This window comes from Merops nubicus, unplaced genomic scaffold (assembly GCF_000691845.1).
Source record: "Merops nubicus isolate BGI_N331 unplaced genomic scaffold, ASM69184v1 scaffold2917, whole genome shotgun sequence".
NCBI classification, from domain to species: domain Eukaryota; kingdom Metazoa; phylum Chordata; class Aves; order Coraciiformes; family Meropidae; genus Merops; species Merops nubicus.
This window is the reverse complement of record NW_008619388.1, coordinates 21,575-43,204: the sequence shown is the minus strand read 5'-3', so window position 1 is coordinate 43,204 and position 21,630 is coordinate 21,575. Positions and strand designations below refer to the sequence as shown.

General features: G+C 36.9%; 1 protein-coding gene across 1 annotated transcript in view; it reads left to right on the top strand.

The window, feature by feature from the left end:
- The window catches only part of MICU2 (mitochondrial calcium uptake 2), a gene marked incomplete at its 5' end in the record, with an annotated part of 62,250 nt that overhangs the window by 26,828 nt on the left and 13,792 nt on the right, over positions 1-21,630 (top strand). The window contains 4 exons of the mRNA XM_008943748.1: positions 2,648-2,695; positions 6,741-6,823; positions 12,146-12,208; positions 20,886-20,983. Of these exons, the coding sequence (XP_008941996.1) occupies positions 2,648-2,695; positions 6,741-6,823; positions 12,146-12,208; positions 20,886-20,983 (292 nt within the window). The remainder of the gene's footprint in view (positions 1-2,647; positions 2,696-6,740; positions 6,824-12,145; positions 12,209-20,885; positions 20,984-21,630) is intronic.

Below are 21,630 nucleotides of genomic sequence, written 5' to 3'. Positions count from 1 at the left end.
TAATGATTACTGTGATGATTATAGTAAATTAAAAAAAAAAAAATAATTTATTTTATGGATAAAGTAAATTTGCCATTCACTAAACGTAATAAAAGGACAATAAAATTTGAATAATTTTTAGGGAAATAAGTCCACAACTTAAAAAGTCTTATCTCAAAATATTTTAGTATAATCACTAAGTCAGCATGTCAGGCTGTGGATTTGCCCTAAGGCACTGAGACAGGTTTTAAAGAGCAATCAATTTTTTTACATGTTTTTATCTTACTTACCTTTTTATCTGTTTCATTATAGCAAGTTTTCAATCAGTTTTACAATAAGATGATGAAATTGAGTTTGTGTCTCATGCCTGCTGTTTCTTGCATGGCTCTTCTTTCCAGCCCTCTGTAATTCAAGTGAGTAGAGCTGTCATGCTTCTCCCTTGAGCCAATAAGCAGGATATTGTCTTTAAATTGGTCTTTTCTTTACATTCCACCATCTCCATAGAAATCTTGCAGGTTTCTTCTGTGAAATTTTGTAAGGCACAATGTTCCCAGTTGATCCATATAGCTAAAACTCTCTAGACTCTTGGCATTCTGTACCTCAATTACTACAAATTTTTTTTCTTGTGACTTTAACAGACATAATCTGCCATGTTAATATCCTTTCAGATGCTTTGATAAATGTGTTTGTCTTACATGACTCCTTTGACTATACCATCTCTTCTTTTGTATCTGAATGCTGAGTTCTCGTTGTCTTGTTTTATCTAGCATAAGCTGCTTGACTTCATCTCTTTGGTCTTCCCTAGACTATCCCTGTGCAGCACATCTCAAGACAGCCAGGAGGCAGACTCCCACTTCTCCTTGGCCAGTGATCCTGGCCTTCATCACTTGCTGGTTAAGTTTTCAGGCAAGGATCTTTCTGCCAATATCTTTGTAGTCCTTGACTGGGAGCTGTTTTCTACATAGACTTGAAAAGTTATCTCTTTGGCTTCCTCTAAACGTCCTCTTGCTGTGTCACACACAAAATAAAATTAGGGAGCAGGAATCTTGATCGCTGCCCATCACACTACTTTGCTTGAATTCTTTTCCTCTCCTATTTTTTTCTATCCATTTTTTATCTTGTCTTATAGTCTAGGCATTTAAGCTAAAATAATGGGGTAGGAGTTCTTTCTCTCTTTGGTTTCAAATTTGTAGAAATCCTGGACACTTTGTCTAGGAACACGATTCCAAGTTTTACAGCAATACAAATAATAATTTACATTCTTGCAATGGCAGTAACCCTAAAACTTGTAAGCAAAACTAAATCTTTGTGATGAAAGTATTTTTTATTTCCACAGTCTATTTTGTGACTCTAGTACTGTGCTGATTTACACATGATGCATGATGGATAATAGGGTGAATAGCCTGATTGATGGAGAGGAAAGCTGAGATATGGAACCACAGTGAGCTGGCAACAAGATCATCATTAGATCTGTCTTTATCTAAGATTTGTTCTCAGATTTTCAGACTCCTGCATTCATCAATTTAATATTTCTAAACTCTGGTACTTAAAACTTAAAAGTGTTATATCACTATCTGAGGTCAAATACAAATGCTGTTGGCTCTGCACAGTAATTTATCAGAAGTTAATTGTTTATCACCAAAGCTTAAGTGGATTCCTTATCTATCAATTAACTAAATATAAATTATAAAAAATAGTTTATCTTCACACAGATAGGCATGTTTGAACTTCATTATTTTAAGCAGCTTCAGCATTATACAGTGTTTAGCTCACAAGTTAAAAGTAGCTCAGTTATTTTGAAAAGTGATTTATAAAAAAGCCCTTTACATTTTTTCTCCAAACGTTATTGCAGGGCAGATGGTTCAGATTCTGTTGCTGAACCACCCTCGTTATGGGCTCTCTATCTTTAGCTCCTACGCTCTATTTTGACGCTATCACATCTTTGTGTTTGTTCAGGCTTTTCACTTAAGGCGGTATTTCAAAGGAGAACACTGGAATTTTCCTTCAAAAGGGGGGAAAATACTTTCACCTTGTAGAAAGGACATGTTCCTATTTAAAAAATAAAAAAAAAAGAAGCCTCCTCTTGGCACACGGCCCAGCAGTACTATCAGCACAATCTAGCAGCTTGGCAGCTTTGCGTGTTGCCATGTTCCCCTTGAGAATCAGAGGGAAGCTTTTCTCTGCCTTCACGAGCCTGCCAGAGGATGGAGGACTTTGATCCTTCAGGGTAACGTTGGAGTAGTTCTCCTCCCAGGTACTAAATGTGACAAAGCCCATTTAATTTATTTGCCTTTTATATAAACATTGAATGTTTTCAGCGAGAAGCCAAAGATTTAGTGTAGGCCTTTTATTAATACCAAATAAACCTTGCTTTCTTCATTAGACATGAACATTGATTAGTCTCTGGGTAGAGATTTTACTTTCAGAGCCCTAAAAACATAAGTAAAAACTTTATTAAATAATAAAATGGCTTATTTTAATAACCTATTTAATATGATGTTAAACTACACTTTCTGTATTTATAATAGATTTTAATATATTTCTATTTATATTTATCAGATTTAATCTTTGAGATCAAATTGATCTCAAATCAATGAAAACCTCAGATTGATCTTGCTTTAATTTTTTTTTTTTTTTTGCAAGTAATTTTTTAACTCTATTTTTTCAGGGTTGATATCTTATGCAGAGTACCTATTTTTGCTGACAATCCTTACAAGTAAGTATTACGTATTTAAAATATATATGCATAAATACTTTGTTACTAGCAGTTTTCCAGGAACTTTATCTGATTTTTTTTTTTTTATCTTCCAAATTTGTACGTTATAGTAAAACAAAAGGAACTATTCTATATAGAGTGATAAGGAATTAATATAAATGAATATAACTTTAATTGCAGCTGACTTTTGTAGTGTCCTCATCGGTCCATAGCAGGAAAAATCACGATAATCCTTGCGCCATAGGATCAGCAGTCTTTCAAGAGACTTTGAGGGAGGAGAGACATTGCTTACAGGGCCACATAATAAAGGGGAGAAAGACAGTGGGGGAAGATAAATAATTTGACTCCTGGCTAGTGGTTTCAGTCACTTTGGACAATGAGACATTAACATTATAGGTCATGCAGTGGTGTAAAAAGCTGTTGTGGCTGAAAGATTGCTGCTTATTATTCATATGTTCAAATATGCAACAGATGATAGACATAAACAGCAGAATTCTGCAGTACTTTTTGTTTCACGTATTAATTTGTTTTTTCTCTCTTCCTTTTTACTTCATTCATTTCCTCTGAGTATTTTGCATGAATTTCTGCTCTCTCCACTGCCTCCTTCCTTTATCAGACACTTTTTTAAAAAATATTTTTGCTTGGTACTTGCTTTATCTGCAAACAGCAGGCATTTTTTATTGTGCATGGAAGTGATCTTGGATTTTCTGGGTTTCCTCACCCATACTTGGTCCGTGCCATGCTTGCCACCTCCCTGTGCTGTTCTGGTGAAGTGTAGGTGATGCTGGAAGATACTGAGGTTTGAGAGAAGATCTGTGCAGTGAGACCTATAGACTAGTCACGAAGCAATCCATGTAATAGTCCACATGCAGTCTTGTTTGACTCACTTGCGCAAGTCTAACATCTTAAGCAAGGGGCAAAACCAGGCATCTCATGGTATCAGTAGGTGGGAAAAGGAAAGAAGGAAGCAGTCATTCTTATCCCAATGGACTGTGGATGCTTGAGCCTCATCACCTCGATGGCTGTGAGGTCCATGGCAGGGACTTCAATTGACAGGTTTTCCTCGCTCTAGAAGCCCACTCTCTCACGGTGCAATACGAACAAGTGGCATTGGTCCTCAGAGAGTGGAGAGAGTATGTCACAGATAACGACCATCAATACACGACTCTCACACAGTTTTCAGTGGCCCTTTTGCAACTTAGGTCATTTCTCAGCAGAATTGCAATAGTTCCGACTATGCAGTGTGAAGGGTGATCTCTTAGGAGACTTCAGCCTGATACACAGTATTAAATAGTGTCCATGCATTAAGATAACCTGTTTAGCATACAAATATACTGTTTCACCAGTAGTGACTGTCCAGTGCTAGACAACTTGAAGCCAAGTTATACCACGTGTTCAAGTGTTTTTTGAAAATCCGAAATAATAGCCTACACCAGATAGAAAGCTGATTTTAAAATATTTGTTGCAACTCCAAAAAGGGGATTTTTTTTAAAAATAAAGGACAACCACAAAAGCCAGATTATAATTTCAGAAGAACACATTAATTAAAGTTGCAGAAATAGGTGCTAAAGATTCTATTTCTTTACAAATCTACGGCAGCAGAAAGTAAATTCGTGCTGATTTATTGGCTGAAACAATTAGAAAATTGAAGTAGTATCAGAGCAAGCTGTTCCACTTCTCCAGACAATCAAGTAACATTATTTTTCACAGAATTTATATAGGAATGTATTGAACCACAGAAACAAAGACACCATTTGATGCAGGATAAAAATGCAGTACTAATGTTCCTGCTTTGGTTACACTGAGGGTTATCATACTGATCAGTTTGAAAGCAAATGTCAGCAAGTGTTAGTGCCTCTGTCTTTGCCTAACAAGTATCCCATGTCAGTCAGCCCCTGGTTATACAGCCTGGCTCTCTTGCTAGGGAGAATTAATGTGAGATTTCTTAAAGCAGCCATTAATATTTAAATTCCTTCTTCTAAGTCACCAACAGGGCAATAAGGAAACAGGGAGAGTCACCAGGGGTCGAGTCTCAGTTGCAGGACACTGCTGACCAGACCATGCTGCTTGTCATAGAAAAGCACTGTCTGTAACAACATCGAACTCAAAAATGTAATTTTGCAGCAGACAAAGGTTTTATCTTGCCCCCTGTGATCCCCTTTTCTCTTTTCTGTGTGCCTTGTATCATTGCTCTTTTTTTCTTCCAGTGCTGTATTGAATTTTAATTCCAGCAGTTGGTTAATGGAGCTCCTGGTAAAGCCCTGCCTGGTGAAGGAGCCCAGGAACTGAAGCGTGGTCACCTTTATTCAAAGCTTTGTTTCAGTTAGCCAGTCACACAGGTTGACAGCTTGGTCAACTTAGGAATAGTTGGAGGGGGAATCACCTAAGTCTAGCCTGCACTCATGGCCAAGATGAAGTTATTCTGTTCAGATTTTGGAATTTTGCCTGATTCTAATTAAATACAAATATATCTGAGGTAGTCTTTGAACTATGCTTATTTTACGAACACATACCTTTGGGGTTACATCATATCAGATAAGTATGTCATCTCTGAACAGTATAAGCAGCTTTAGGTCCTATATTTTCAGTAACAGCTCTCTTATCTGAAAGCTGTAACACAGATGGTATGAATTACTATTAAATACATCAATTACTTTTATTCTCTAAATATGTTATAGGATAGGCTCTTCTTGCTTTTGTACTAGTAACACAAATTTAGTGTGTGGCATTTCCATGGGAAGGAAGCCAGTTTTGATTATTACAGCCCAGTTGCTGGGGAAGGGCTCTGCTACATAGATTGCAATGGCATTTATAAAATATCCTTGCATCACAAAGTTGCTCCACAGAGAGCTTTAGTTGGCTGCTGAAGATGTAGTTATTTCTAAAATGTAAAAATAGTACTTTAACTGTCTTGTTATCACTTAAAAGGAATGGGATATTTCTTTAACTTGTCCCCTTTGCAGAAAGATTCTCTAAAAAAAAAAAAAAAAAGAAAAGCAAGACTTAAAACTTTACAAGATGGAGCTGGAAGAATATATTTCCAAAAGAAAAACTCTGAAGGCATTAGAGATTTTTAGAGATACAGCTTCACTGCCCTCGTGAGTCCAACATTGTTCTTGGAAACATGAATGTATTCTAGAGACTATAAGCCCATGGGTTTCATATTAATGCCTGATTTGACTGGGTTGTGGAATTAATTCACCTGCTCCAGAAACTACTGGGATAAGTGCTTGCTACCGCAGTGAACTGTAACTACATTTCAGCAGCATGCTGCTCCTGTGTGGGCTTGCTAATGAGCAAGGCCACCTCCTGTAAGCAAAGTGAGATCAGGAAATTGTGGGAAGGAGCTCAAAACATTATGTGTTTTTACAGCGCCTGAAAGATTCAGAACTCATTACATTTTTGTGTTGAAAAGAAACATCCACTTGATGAATGAAATACAGGGTAAAATTGTATAAAATTCCTGAAAAAATCATCTTGATGGGAGTCATACACAACATGCTTTTGTACAAGAAAGCCAGAAAGAGTGGTTTATAACAACTCAGTAACATCTGAGTACATTATTTAGAGTTGAAGGACAAGGGAATTAAAAAAAGGCGTGGAGCCTCCTAACACAGGAGCAAGAGCCGAGAGAACTGGCCATGACTAGAAGATTGCTCTGTTGGCTAGGGAAGACTGCAAATACTGGCATACAGTAGTGCATGCAAGAAGCACCTGAGGAGTACAGTAGCTCTTTCACACAGTTTGAGAGTTGTTATTGGTCTCCCAAGGCACTTTCCAGTCTTCTCACCTGAAAAGGAGTTCTAATAAACAAAGCAGAACTAGACAAGTTCTAATAAACAAGGCAGACCTAAGAAGTGACATGGGATTATGAAGGCATCTGTAGAAAATATCTAGGACCAGGACAGTGAGACATACAAAGTTTTCGTGGTCATTGGGATCAGATGAACATTCATGACTGGTCTTGGGCACTGCTGGCATCTCTTGCCAGCAAGAGAGTGTGGGTGTGTTTACAATAGTAAAGTTCTTTTGCAATTTGTTGCAGAACCCCAGACTGGATTTCGTATTGCCTTTAAAATGCTGGATACAGATGGCAATGAGCAAGTTGAAAAGAAAGAATTCTTTAAGGTATGTATATTTATATGCATATTAATTTTAGAACATTTAAGTAGTTCCATGCCTTATATTTGCTAAATGAAGATTCATTAAAATCTTCAAGCCTATTTTTCAGTCCAATCTATGTTCACATACTTGCTAAAAGACTTTATATTAAAGGAGCATTGCTATAGAAGTACTTATACTTGTATCTACTTTTATAAATGTTACCTTTGACTTGTATCTAAATATCTGTTACAGGGAAGGTAGCATTTGGTGTACGTCCCTTAATCCCATGAGCTAATTTGAGTAATCATCTGGAAAAGTCATTTACTTTCTAAAGATTTCAAATAATTTTTTGTAATTCACCATCCTTTCTTGGTTTTCATTAATTTTGGTGGCTGATCACAGGTTTTTTACCAGTTCACACTTTGGAGAGTAACAGCAGTTTTCCCCACATTTTGTATAAAATATGGGGGAGAAAGATGGTTAAAAAAATGAAGAAAATCTTGTTCTGATGTTTTAAAGAAGAATAGGCTTATTTATATAGCCTGTCCAACTTTTAAGTATTTAACAGGAGGCCATTAACAAAATACTTTTTGTCCAATTAACAAACATATTTTTTAAGAGACTCTCTCAACTTAATTTGGATCCTTCATTCATTTGGAGGTGACTAGAGAGGCAATTTTATAAGAAACTGAATTAGCTACAACAATGAAAATCACTGGAATCAATGAAAATTATTTAAGTGCACTTTCATAGCCTTAATCTATGAATTAATGATACAATAACTGTTAGCGTGTTTTGCACTGATATCCCTTTTCTGGTAAATTGTCTACGATCAATCTTGTCTATGCAAGATTGTAATTGATGAGACGTAATTAAAATCATTTTAAAATATTGTAGAAATACTTTTAGAGTGAGTAGTACTATTTGAAAATAATAATTGAAATCAGATCATTTCACAAGACAGCGTTCCTAGAAGCCCTAGCTGAGCCTGCAGATACCCCACACTTCTTTGTTGCTACACAAAATCATTTAAGATTGAATCATATCGTCTGTTAAAATGTTAATTATTCTGCTGTTTAAAAGGAAATCAAATTCTAACTAAAGCCTTTATTTTTAATGTGGTACAATCCTAGTGAACAGTTGTGAATCCTAGTGAGTAGTAGTGCCCTGATCACCAAAATATGTCTGTTATGGCTGTATTGTTCATCTGCAGAACGGTGTGTTACCGGGGAAAGTAAGTCCATGAGCACGAGTGAACATGTTCAACCTGTAGTGCCTCTGTACGAAAATGCTGTGTGAGCAGTACTTCCTTTAAATAGGTACTATCTCAGTTAGGCAAGTAAGGATTCTTGCAGAAATACAGCACAGCCCTCCTGGGGACGTGTGCAGTATGTCATATATTTAATATCCATTACCCATCTCAGGTAATTCTAATTGAATCAGCCAGTATGAACAAAAGAAAGTCATCAAAAGTAGAGGTAAAAACGTTATATGAATCATTAAAAATAATTTTAATTTCCATAGAGGCAATCAAATTAAATTAGAATTATTCCAGTTAGATTGTTGCTTTGCATTTCCTTTATGGGCTGTATTGTTAAAATAATGTAGTGTGGTTAAAAAAAAAATAAATTGCTGTGTCAACTCACAAGAGTTATTAAATTCAAAGTCCCACAGGATGCGACCTAGTCAAAAGATGAATTTTCTCTCATGATGATTTGCTTAACATTCTTAAGTGGTGACTATTTTAAAGAAAAAAACCCTTGATTTTTACAGGTTAGGTTTAAAAATGAAACTTTCGGAATGTAAGAGTCTGAAAAACTGTGCGTTAATCTCTGTATACTCTAGTTCCATATAGAAAGCTTCTGTATATCTACTAAAAGAGTAAATTGTGTGGCTAATCTGTCATCTGTCTTATCCCAGCTGGCATCTCAGGAAAGTATGTCTGAAGTATTCTATAGTTATTTCCACACTATAGTTGACAGTGGTATCAGGAAACATCTGAAGGAAAGGGCAGTGGAAAAGCATAGCGAAGAAGCAGTAATTAGAAGGTGTTCACTGTAAGCACAGTGTGATGGGGAAAGAAATTTCAGTGCTACTTCATTCTCTGGTTTTGTCACCTCTTCTTCTCCCTGCTTCCCATCTGTTATCTCCTGATTAGACATCTGTATACTCCTACATAATCTGTTGGTCTAGACTTTAAATTCATTGAGGTAAGAAGTTTGCCTTCTTGTTTACAAAATGTGCATCTTTTTTTGAATTGTGTATATCTCAACTTTCATATGTTCCTGGGTACACATGCACAAGATGTGTCGCATGAATCATTCAGGAAAGGGAGCAGGGTGACAAGCAGACTCTCCAACCCAAGTCCTTAGTGCCTGCAGCACACGATGAATATAGGCTGTCCAGACCCATATGGATCAGACACAGAAGGAGTGTGAGATGCAGGATTTCCCAGTAGGTTCAGGGCTCTTCACTAACATAAAAGAATGTTCATGATCTTGAACGCAATTCCACATTTTCAACAAGAGAGCTTATCTTGTCCTTCATAGCCTTTCCATTTCTGTGCACGTTTTCCTCATTTCCAGTAGGAGTTAAAAGTCTGTTGCTTCCCAGAGACAGACTCTTCTCTCTCCTCCATAATTCTTTGTATTCAACCCAGTCTGTTTTCATTTTCTGCTTCATCCATGTTTAAGTGGTAAACATTCACAATACAAGAGACATTGCAGTATTAGGGCCCAGAGTCACAGCAGTCTCTGGTCTGAGGTAGACATCTGCAAGGATTTGTTGCTTTACCCTGCAGCTGCCGGGTGAAGAAGACATGGTAGAAATGGCACGTTCACAGATGTTAGTTACTGTTCTTTAATGAGCCCCTGCCAGAGTGCAAAGCGTTGTTTCTCAGAGTGATATTATCTGCTTCTGTGAGGACAGTAAGATACTTTTGTGAACTCCACACTTCCAAGACATTCATATGAGACTTGGTGAGGGGGATTTCCAGGCGTGCACATAATAACCCATGCACATTAATCTGAGACCTCCCATCAAGAGTAAGGCTACCAAAGAGCCTAAAATCCCCAGCAACTGAGGAATTTCCCTAACTCTGTCCTGATGAAAGATTTCTAAGCAAAATTAATGACAGTTCAAAACTCTAGTGGGAATAGAGGTACGGTAACTGATGGCAGATGCAAGAGCTATGTGATTTTAACTTCCTAAATAGTCTTTATACACTTGTCCTGGACACCAGATACCACAAAAAAAACTGTAGAGATTCATCCAGGGCTGAATGAAACAGCACTGTCAGGAGCTGTAGTGCTTTGGTACAGAACACCTCTGTAGTCCAGAGCACCCACAAGCACTGATGTTTCTCAAACAACTGGAAAATGCAAAATCACCTTTTTCTTTTTAAGACTAACATAGCCTTCCTTCCAGGTCTTGTTCTCTTCAGAAAAAGATTATTTCTTAGTATGTCTTCAGTAAAGAGACGTCACTTGTCTATAACAGATCTCCTTATCTTTGAATTAGCCATTAGTATCTTCCAGTGATGAATAGATATAAATATTAAATACAGATAAATGTTACATGGAGCAGTTGAATCCATTTCTCAAGGGCAGAATTAGTCTCCCTCAGTGAGTTGTTGCTGCACTGTGCTGCAAAAAATCTGCTAACTACTGGAAATAGTTTCAAGTGGTATAAGGATTTACACACAGTGTAAAAAAAAAAAATAAACTAAATCTTCCAGAATACTTATGAAAAGAAATTATACTTTGTGTCTGTGCTCTTTAGTAGTCTCTGTAGATTTTTTTAAGAGTCATTTAAAAATGAAATCCAAAAGAAAAAAAACAGTATTTGCTCACATTTGGAAAGTATTTGCTGTTGTATTTTTTGTACATGAGCAAAAGATTAATTTTATAAGTAAGAAAAAATGAAATTTTTTGGTGAGAAGATGGATGAACAGTCGTGGTGTTATCAAGAGCTCTGTATTGCTGTTTTGCTCTGAAGAAATCAATAATTATTTTACTGTGCTAGTCAATTGTTTTGTAAGTGATCAAAAATAAAAATAATTTGGAGAAACTTGGAAGAACTAGTACTGTTTAATTGCCATGTTTTACAGTATTTATTTTGATAAATACTATCAAGGCATGCCATTCAAAAATAATAATAGAAAGTAACTATCCTGAGGAACTCAAAAAATGAATCTATGAAAAAAAAACAGAACAGGTGAACTAGTCAAAATTTGAAGGCCAAGGGAAGACCTTTGGCAACACAGTTAGTGAGCTTTTTCCTACTCACAAGCCCATGTTGCTTCTCTGAACAACATGACAAAAAAAGGGGAAAAAAAATAAGAAGAGAGTTGAAAACCCCACAGAATAATAGCTATCCAAATGTAGTAATGGATTTTTTTTCCAGTTTTAATGGGCAGGTTGAGGAATCAATCAGAAATGTTTGAGAAGCAAACCAGCAGCTTTGCAAACCCTGAGCTTTAAAAGGATCTTTCCTAAAGTCTCCAAATCCAGAGTGATCAATGTATGTCCATATCTATATGTGAAATGTAATAACTCCCTTATTCTTTCATTTTTGCTGTCCTTTCAAGGATTCATGCCCATGTCTGTAAAAGGTAGGTATGCTTTGTGCTGTGTTAAATCACTCATTCTTGTGGCAGTGCTAACTTCTTGTGGAGTGTTAAGCTCTACTTGAGAATTAGAAGTTATGTTTTCAAATATAAGTGATTTCTGTACTTCTCAAAATCTTAGCTAACACATGCAATATTCATTTATTTGTGGGTTGGACGGGGAAACTAAAAGCACATTCTGCTTAATGCCAGTCCTGAAAATACACTTGTTTGTTTAATTAAATTATTCTTTGTTGTTAGTTGTATTGTACCTCATTTGAATAGGTAAGTTTTTCTTGTCTAGGAGATCATGTCTGCAGCAGAACTATGTAAAGCTGTCTAGGAGGATGGGATGAAAATCACAGGATAATTTATATTTCCCAAATGACCCTTGGATGTTATACGCCCGAGTTTCAAAATCTTGTGGAGTGAATGTTAAGTTTCTAGTGCAAGAAAGTCTTCTCTTATAAGAGAGTAAATTCTGGGTTGCAAGAGATAGATTCATATGGTCTACTTGGCTATATAAACCACAGTAAATAATACGTTTCTAGGAAAATGTGTGTCTGAAAGGCAAAATATCCTTATGTATGCACACATTTTGTCATGACTAAAGAACCTTGCAGAAATGTAATGACTTTATAATTAAGAAAATGTGCAGTTAATACAAGTTTCTGAATAAGGAGACTCCTTTAAGACAAAATTTGTAATTTTCCTGTGTTTTCTACTTGTTCTAACAACAGCTACAGAAAATCATTGGGAAGGAAGATGATTTGAAAACAGATGGAGGTGAAACAGGATTTCAGGTATGAAATAGAAATAAATTTTTCTTTACAAAAATATTGCCATATTTCCTGTGAACTTTCTTTTTTCAGAGTGTTTAGATAAGTATATAAGCATCAGTGATTGAATTAAATGGACGTGCATGATTTGTCAAGTACTTTCTAACCTGGGAAGAAAAATGTTTGTCACTTCTGAATCTCCTGATGAAATGTATGCAATTTCACTACTGTATAGTCACTCCATTATTTAGTTTATGTAAGCCTCTGTGTCAAAGTAACTCTCTTCTATTTATGAAAACCTCAGAAAAAAAATTGTATTACCATATGAGAAAAGAGAAACTGATACTTTAAATTTATGTAAGTGCTGCTGTTGCAGTAATACCAGCTTATTCTGAGTTGGTTTGAAATGTAATTACAGTCACTGAGGTGACAAAGGCAAGGATTACTTCAGTTAAGTCCACTTCCAGAAGGAAATGGTGTAGATGCAGACCAGAAGAAACAATCTTAGAGTATGATCTTCCAGCTGGGATAGGAGTTTCACTGGACTGCAGATGATTAACACATGGCAAATACATCTCGTCAGTGAAAGGTGCAAGTAAATTCTCTTCTGGCTGTTTTCCCCTGAATCCTGCCACTGCAACCTACCTTCTTCCCAGGTAGACTCTTTTAACAGCTGCCCTCTCTTCTTCAGTCTGTAGTCTGTATACCTGGATGAGATTCAGTGAAACTGAAAACAGAGAGGGGCAAGTCCTGAGCACACTGAAAACACCTCAGAGGAAGCTGATGAACCAGGGCAAAGGAGGAGAGAGTACAGATGGATTGTCTCCATCTATCACTATGAGGTGCTGCTTGCATCAGCAGCACTACTTTTGTTGCATGCTTCAATTGGATGCTGTAGCTGAGGGGTATTTTTCTCGCCACAGACTTGCTTTCAGCTTTAAACTGAAAATGGGTAATTAGGCATGAGGCAGCAACTACTCATGTTGGAAGAATTCAATAAGAAATTTATACAGGACTCTGCTTTATAAATCTATCGTGTATCAGCAGTTTCTGCAAAGAATTCATCCAGCTCATGTTCTTTACTTTTTCACCTGCCTGGGATAAAAAAGGAAGTGGCAGTATTGCTAACACCTTTAATATTTCCTAGGCCTAAACAAAAACTGTCTTCTGATGCATAAAGGTTTTGCTCCCTCAGTATGTATCCAGAGTTCAGTTAAAAATTGTTTGACTTAACAAGCATCTCCTTTCTTGAATCTTTTCATCAGTCACCAGATTAAAATAGATAGGATTAGTGGGGTTGTCTGCTCCTCAAAACCTATTTCAGTTGAGAATTAACTGCCATGACAGTGAAAGAAAAAGGATCTTTATTCTGCATGAATGCACAGCTATAGTATAAAATTTCCAGAGAAACTGTAATACAGTTGGACAGATTTAGCTATAAACACATAAGCTGATTGGGAGCTGATTAAATACCTGAGCTTGAATGTCTCTATTTTGGTTTTTGTCTTTCTTCAAATTTTGTCTTTAGAATTCTCCATTGAGAAAAATCTGAAGTTATTGTTACCGGAAAATATTATTTAATACAGTTTCTTAGCAGATTATAAATGGAATTACAGTATGCTCAAAAGAAGAAATTAAATAGGTTTGGGGTGTACAGCTATCTTGAAATTCTTCTAGTCTCTATATTTCTACTTGGCGAAGTCCAAATTATCACTTTTAATTTATCTTCTTTCCTGTCTCAGTCTTTCACAAAAGAAGTTGATTATCCTTATAAGCAGTGAATCTGACTATGTAGTGTAGTCAGTGCATATGTTTTTACCCTTTATTTTTAATAATTGTTGCAGTCATAGTATTACTTTCAAGCAAAGCAGAAAAAGTGTAAAAATTGATTGTGGCTTTTAATTTGACTGTGTTCCCTGAAAGCGGAAATACTGAAACAGAAGTTTGGTGTTTGGGGTAATTCTTTATTTCCACAACACTTTCACAGTTCACATATGAGTTTGCTGGTTTTTCAGAATAATTCCAGTCTCTGATACCAGATTGAAAATGTTACCGACTTAGAAAAATAAGATTTAAATGATAGTCTGTAACTTTTTTTTAACCAGCATGTATACCCAGGTGTGTTCCCTGTACAGTGTGGAGACAGAGCTCCCAGTCATTCATTTACTGTAGGGAGATACCAGGTAATACTCATTGAGATACTATATTAGGAAAAGAAAAAGCAGTTTTGCTGTGCTTCTGTGAGGCTTATATCTCTGCCTCTTTTACTGAGGTTTTTACTTAGACTTACACATCTATAATTCAAAATTTCACCACTTGGTAATGGCCCTTGAATGAGATTTCATTGAACTTAGCTTTCCAGATAAATATATTTCAATTGAGAGATTTTCTTTTTCCAATATTATAGTTGATGCTGGAAGAAAAGCCAGGAAATCTGCCCAGCCTCAACCAGCCCAGTCTTTTGGGAAGTTCCTTGATGACTTTTGCAGGGAAGACAATCTCATTTACTCGTAGCACAGGCACGTACACAGTGAAGGAGAGATACAGGCAGACTTACGCAACTGGCAACCTGGTTCTTTCTAACTAGACTGGAGAAAATGGTGCAGAAGTCAGCAGAGGCAGTGACTATCTTACCTCACCCATCTTCCCATAGACCAAGGGAAATGCTGCATCTGGCTTCTTAGCAGAACTGTTCTGTTCCATATTGAGCACACTTCGTGGAAGAGAGGCAAACTACTTGCCTGGAAATGGTGTTCTATGTTGTAGGAAAGTGCATGAGGTAGAAGAGTTTGCTGTATTTTGCAAAAGGTGTTGCCCAGTGAACAGCACCAGTTGCTTTTGTCTTACTGTGCCGAGTTCCTTAAAAGGATACTCTAATAATAGTAGGTTCATTACTGTTCTGATAATGGAAACAGTGCTAATGGTTGCAGATATCTACTGTACAACCCAATCGTCTAGATCAGGGACTTTATTGTTGAGCCCTTCAATTAAGATTAATGAGCTATCAGGTAGTTTCGATACCTCTAATTTAGTATGCTTTATGTAATGGCTAAGCTTAGAAATTAATATCAGCTGTTGTTAGGAAAAGAATGACCATAAACATTGTTCTGTATTTGTTCTTAAAATGGAATCCATGTTGGGAAATAATCTGTGCATCGTCTCATTTACAGATGATTAAATGTATGCTTCTGGATTCCATAATGAATACATTTTCATATAATCTCATTTATATGTTGTTGGGGTTTTTAAAAAACATTTAGCACAGAAAAAAAATTGAACTAAAATTCAGTCTGACTATAAGCAGTGTAATTCTAGACCCACACATGGATATTTTATTATTGTGTATCAGTTGTTTTAGCCCATCTACTTATCTTCCTTTTTCTTTTCTGTTCATAAGAGAAGTGACTGATATTAGTAATTCACACATTTATCACCACTTAGCTGGTCAGCACAAGGTTTTACACTTGGACCTTCAGAGACTGCAATATTATGGTGCATCTTCTCAGCCACAGAGACTGCAGGCCATCATAACCTGCCCATCTGCTCTCTGGAATTTCTAAGAAAATTCTAGAATTTCTGGGCCCAGAATAGCTAAAGACTGTCTAAACTGAAGGAATGAAGATGATGACTGAGAGCTATGCTCTTCTAGTGCAGTAATACTCTATAACAGGGGTGCAGCACATCATATTTTGCAAGAATATAGTCCAAGTCTAAATTAATATCTGTCCCCCAAAAGAGTGTGCCATTAATCTTGTCACCTTTCAGTTCAGATGGAGTGTACATTTTTTTCTTGACCTGTCTTCTCCAACAAAAATGTGTATGTTTTGTATTGGCAGATGAACATTGAATTGTGTTGGAAAGCTTTTAGATACTTTAAACCAAGCAGCTCTAGAGTGCTCCTGCAAGCTTTAAAGGAAGGTCTCCAGGCAGGTAAAACCCATAAAGACCCAAGCTGTGTAACATCAAAATATTAGGCTATTAAAAATACCTGATGGATTGTTGTTTATGTCACGGACAAGGAAATTATTTTCTTTTTCCATGTCATCTGATGACATTATAACCTCAAGACTGACAAAGAAACATGCTTTCTGACATCTTTCTGGATACCTGTTCTGCAAATACATTGAATTTGGCTTGGTTAGCAAAAGTCTTTCCCACAAGGAATTCATCTGGAAGCCCATTGTGGTCACAGAAGCATTGCTTTCTGTTAGACAGATGTGTGAAGCAAAGCTACCCCTTCAGTTTCTGCTACTTAACCTAGTCTGAAGTGCTTTCAAATATATAGAGAAGCCAAATAGCAGTGTGGGCTCCTGGCAGGCCAGGGAAGACACATGATTTGGCCTTGCACTAACAGCTCTAGTCTCTGATTCGAAACAGTAAGAATCTGGTCATAATCTCTGAAGGCTACGTAGTGCATTTGCTTGTGAAATCAATTAGAATAAGCTGGAGAAGGTGCACATAAGCATGCTCAGTTGACATTTTGTGATAAACTTAGGATGGCAGCCTGAACATGGACTATCTGGAGACACACTGAAACAGCAGGGTGGGGGAACTGGTCACAGTCCATCTGAGTCAGTTCTAGCACCAGGAGCAAGGAGATTTACGCATGCTGAAATTGGGTGTGCTCAGCCCTTGAGGCCAAGGCCATGTTCATCAAAACAGTGTGCTTCAAAGAACATCCTACCTACTTACTGAGGGGGCTCCTCATTACAGATTCTGTACTTTTGGTTGAAAATACTATTTTTAAAGTATGGCATGATAGGGAGGCAAGGTCTGAATTCTTGTGTGGGGCTGTCCTTAACTGTGCATAGAAGCTCCTTTCCCCAGGTGCCAGCAGCACAGGGGTCAGGCAGCCTCAGGCTTTGAAGTGCAACAGTGCCATTCCCAGGCTGCTTGATGCAGTCAACCTGCTGGCAACAAGACTAGTTTCAACCTGTTCCTGTTTTTGGCATAAAGTACCTCCTACAATATCTACTTCCAAATTAGCTTTAGCCCATTTGGCTGGAAAATGTTTTTATTCTATGCTTCCTCATGAATTGATGCAGAACTGCAGGTGATGCACTGAAAGCTGAGGACATCCATGAAATTACACTTTCTTCCTTGCTGAAAGCACTCGTGGTACAGCATAGCAATTCCATGGCTTTAGTTGTCATTAAAAACCAACTGAGACCTCCAGGAATGGGAATTACAGATGCTGTTGAATGCTGGATATCAGCTGTTGTTTAGATGATGCTCCGCCTGGCTTCTCAGGTATTGTCTGTTATACCCTCTGCAGAAAAAAAATTGTGCATATTTTAGGCCTTCTGTGTCAGACCAAATGTATTCTTGAATCCTACCTGGTAAGAAAGTGCCTTACAAAACATGAAAAACTTTAAGATGGACTTACATCCTGATTAAAGCTGATTCTTTATAAAATATGTTATTTCATTCTGGAGTCCACTTGAGGCTGTCTCTGCTTTGCCAAAAAAAAAAGACTGCTTTTGGAGATGTGGATCTCCTGATCCCACTGGCTTGCTTGTTTACAGTTCTTTTGACTGTCTGCACCTGGTAGGATTAACTTCGTAATGGATACATCTTTTAAACCTTCCCAGAACTGAGTTGTACGGTGTATCCCAACATTTTGGAGACTTAAAATGACAGAAAGCTTGATGCTCTTGAGCAGTGTTTGAGGCTAGGCTGCTTAGATTGAAGTCTAGATTGCCTTCCGGGATATAAGCATGGCATGATGAATTGGCTGGCCTAGCAGCTGAAAAACAAAGGTCATTGCAGAGTAGTGGACTCAGAAAAGTTTGCAGAGATTTAGTCTTTTTTGGAAAGACTTTGGATATCACTGGCAGACAGAAACTAAACTATTTTTGTCCTTGACCTTACTCTCTCTTCTGTTCCTATTCTTTACCTATTCACTTTCCTTCTATCTGAAAAAAAAAGGTCACTCCAAAATGTGCATTATTTTTTCAATTGCTATTGAAACACGACATTGCACAGCAAATACATATCTCAGGAAGCAAGTAAGAGAAAAAGGAACATGTAAAAGATTTTAATCATGATGAATGCTTTCCAGTCAAGCCTCAGGCAAATTCTGCAAGGAAAGGTGGTAAGAATCTAGAGACAGTAAGTCTATTAACATTTCAGATGAGTTTTAAAAATCAGTTAGGTACATTATTCTGAAAATCCTGTCTCACTGTGTGATAAGTTTCTTCTCAGTGGCACTTGTTGCTACTTGCTGCAGTATCAAGTCCTAAACATCAAAAGCTCAGTGGGGAGCTACAGGATTAGGTACGTCTGTGCCCGTGACTCAGTGTTTGCAGCATCAGGCTCCTATGTTAACAGTCTGTGTAATGTAATAAGGAAATAAATGTTGTGTTATCTGATCTTGCTTAAAAAGGAATAATTGCATAATTCAGCAGTTCATGGTGCTTTTGAAAGGTGTACAAGGTGTTAACATTACTCTGGGAAAATAAGCCTATATTTGTAATATGTACACACATGTTCATTAGTTCATAAAGACTTGTGTGGCCGCAGAGCTTGGTCTTCAGGATTCTTTGTCTGAATCAATGGACCCTGAAACGTGTCTGTGTCCCAGTTGAGATAAGTCTCCCTGCCCCATGCCGTGCTTGTATCAAGATGAGACTCAGAACATCACCATCTTTTCTCCACTCTGTCTCAGCTTTCTGGAAAGTGCAGAACCCAAAAAGGTGCCATGGTGCACCCTCCCGGTGCAGAAGCTAACGGATACACCAGAATACAAACTTTCACTCAGTTTAGATAGTAGCTCTGTGACTCAAAGCTACCAGCCTGGTCCTTTTTACTGCTCCAGGTTTAGGTTACCATTTCATTTTCATTGCCAAGAGAGACATTCCAAACGTAAGTTATTATTTTACCTAAGCTCAGGAGGGTGAGGTGTTGGAAATATTAATAGAGCTCTCATTATCTTCTAACAAAGATTTGTCATGTCGGTACTAATTTATACAGTTCAGCAGAAAAAGCTCCTAATGATTCTGTGGACAAAAAGGAATTATGTACTAACATGTACTTTAATAGCATTAACTCTAGGAAAAGCAATTTTTTTGAAAGTTTACCCTTAAGCTGTAGTCTCTGTGGTCTCCTGTTGCATACTCTGTTTTAAAGAAATGTACTATTTTGTCCTTTTAAAATACATTTAACTCTCACTAACATAGTGTTTGGACATCTGCCAATTCCACTTTGGAATTTCAACTGATAAAAAGGGTAGCCAACAAGTAGGTGCATATTTGTTATAAATCCAGGGATAGGTTTTGTCATCTTAGATAAGATGAGATAGGTACTGTTTGTATGTCTTCTTCTAGCTTATTACTAGAGAAACATGCATAGAAGAAAAAATCTTATTTTGTCACGGACTTTTTTGTAAAAAGTTATTTCGAACCTCATTTTTCAGTTTGTTTTCAATGCAACACTGGTTTTAATATGGAGTAATTTAATTGGAAGCATTAAATTACATAATCATGAGTTCAGTTTTTAAAATTACATCAGCAAATTTCTTTCTTTCATTTCTCAAATCTCCTTTAAACCTGTAAGGAAAAAAATACACAGAAAGCAGGTTAGAATCTCACTGCAGTGAGAAATATGTGGATTCTTCTCTGTTTCTTCTTAGAAAACTGCATTCTGACATAAGTAGTTTGGGTTTGAATTTCAAATAAGCATACATGAATGTTTGACTTTTGACTTTCAAAGAAGCATATACCAATGTTTATGCATCAGTCTTCCCAATAATCTGAAGTGTTTAAACTTTAAAAGGATGGATCTTGTGGGTATTTAAATATTCTTTGCCTGCAGTTAAATGATAAAAGTACAATAAGTACAGTTTGCATATGGCTTGAAAAGTTGGGGTTTTTTTAGGTTCACTCATACAGAACTTGTACCACTGGCATTTAGTGAATTGTAACTTGCAGTAGAAATGAGGAATGTTACCTCTAACTATAAAATAACTGTGTCACATATGCAATAAGCATGAAACATGCAGTGGACTAATGGGACTTGTTATTGATGATGCTGAAAGCTAAATAACCATTAGTATTAAATCTTATGAATAGACTCTTGTCTTTCATCTTACCTCTTCAACCAGATAAAAGACACAGAGGCTATTTAGATGTCATAAGAATAGTTTGTTGAAATCCCTGTGGACTTACAAAAAACCCTCTCTCTTCATGTTGCTTAGTGTTTTGTTGCGTTCAAAGAAATACCAGTATGCTAGTGCTGAAAGAAGAATAGAACAGAAATCCAGCCTTATGTGTGGTTTTAGGCTTGTTAAAGATGCTGTTGTGTTGAAATAATGTGCATTTTTTTTTCCAGAAGTCTCTTCATCTGATTTAAAAAATACCTAGAAAAGTCACTAACATTGAAAATTTGCAAGAAGCCTTGTAAGATGGTATTATAATAGAGCACTGTCAATGTATTTTTCTACTTTCTTACACTATCATAAGTGTTTTTAAACAGCTGTAACCAGTTAGAAATATCTGACTAAAAACTTTTTTTCCAAAAACAACTTTTACAAAGATGTTGACTTTATTTAAAGCCTTCATTCACCTAATGATAAAGGTTTTTAAAGATTTAACTAGCAACCTTCTACATTCTAATAGTAAAATACACCGAAGGTGGTTGTAAATTGTAGTCAATAATCACACAATGCATAATAATTAATCATGCATTTTTTTTTGTTTTATAGGGAGCAGAACTGGAAAGCTGTGGTGTTAATACCATGTTGCTGGTACATTTCTTTGGAAAAGAAGGAAAGAAAAAACTTTGCTACTCTGAGTTTTTCAGGTATTTTTTCAGCTAGGCAAGCCTAACAGCAGCCTGTCCTTTTCCTGCCCCTTCTGCTTTGCACCAGCACTGGCATTAGTCTGACCTCACACTGAGCCAGATCAGCAAGTTAAGCAAGTAATAAGCTTATTCATGATTTTGCATCATTAAATTTCTAGTTTAGCTCTTGGAGACTGCTGTGTACAGGAGGAGTTGAGCACCATGATGACTCCAATGCAGTAAGGGCCTGGAGGCAGTGAGGGTTGAGACCACTAGTCTTGGGGCAGCTGTGTGACAGCATATCTTAAGGCAATATGAGTATTTTTCTTGATCAAATCACCAAACGCACTCTTCTGAGCTGAAACATTCCCTCTCTGCAATACTGCTGTGACAATAGGCTGTAGGCAACTTCTCTGCTTGCTTTATTTTCCAGCTTCTGTTGAAACTTTACCTGTGCTTTTACCCTTTGAACTACTTTTGTAATGGGAGTGTGCAGATACTTCATGGCCCTCATGTCAGAACTGAGAATTGAGCCAGATAGTAAATACCACATCAGACTGAAACTGCAGTGGAATACCAATTGGCCATTACTCCTGGAAACATAGCGTGGGCTACCCGACTATTTCACTGTAAGCTTGGCAACATCAAAAGTTAATAGAAAGTTCAAG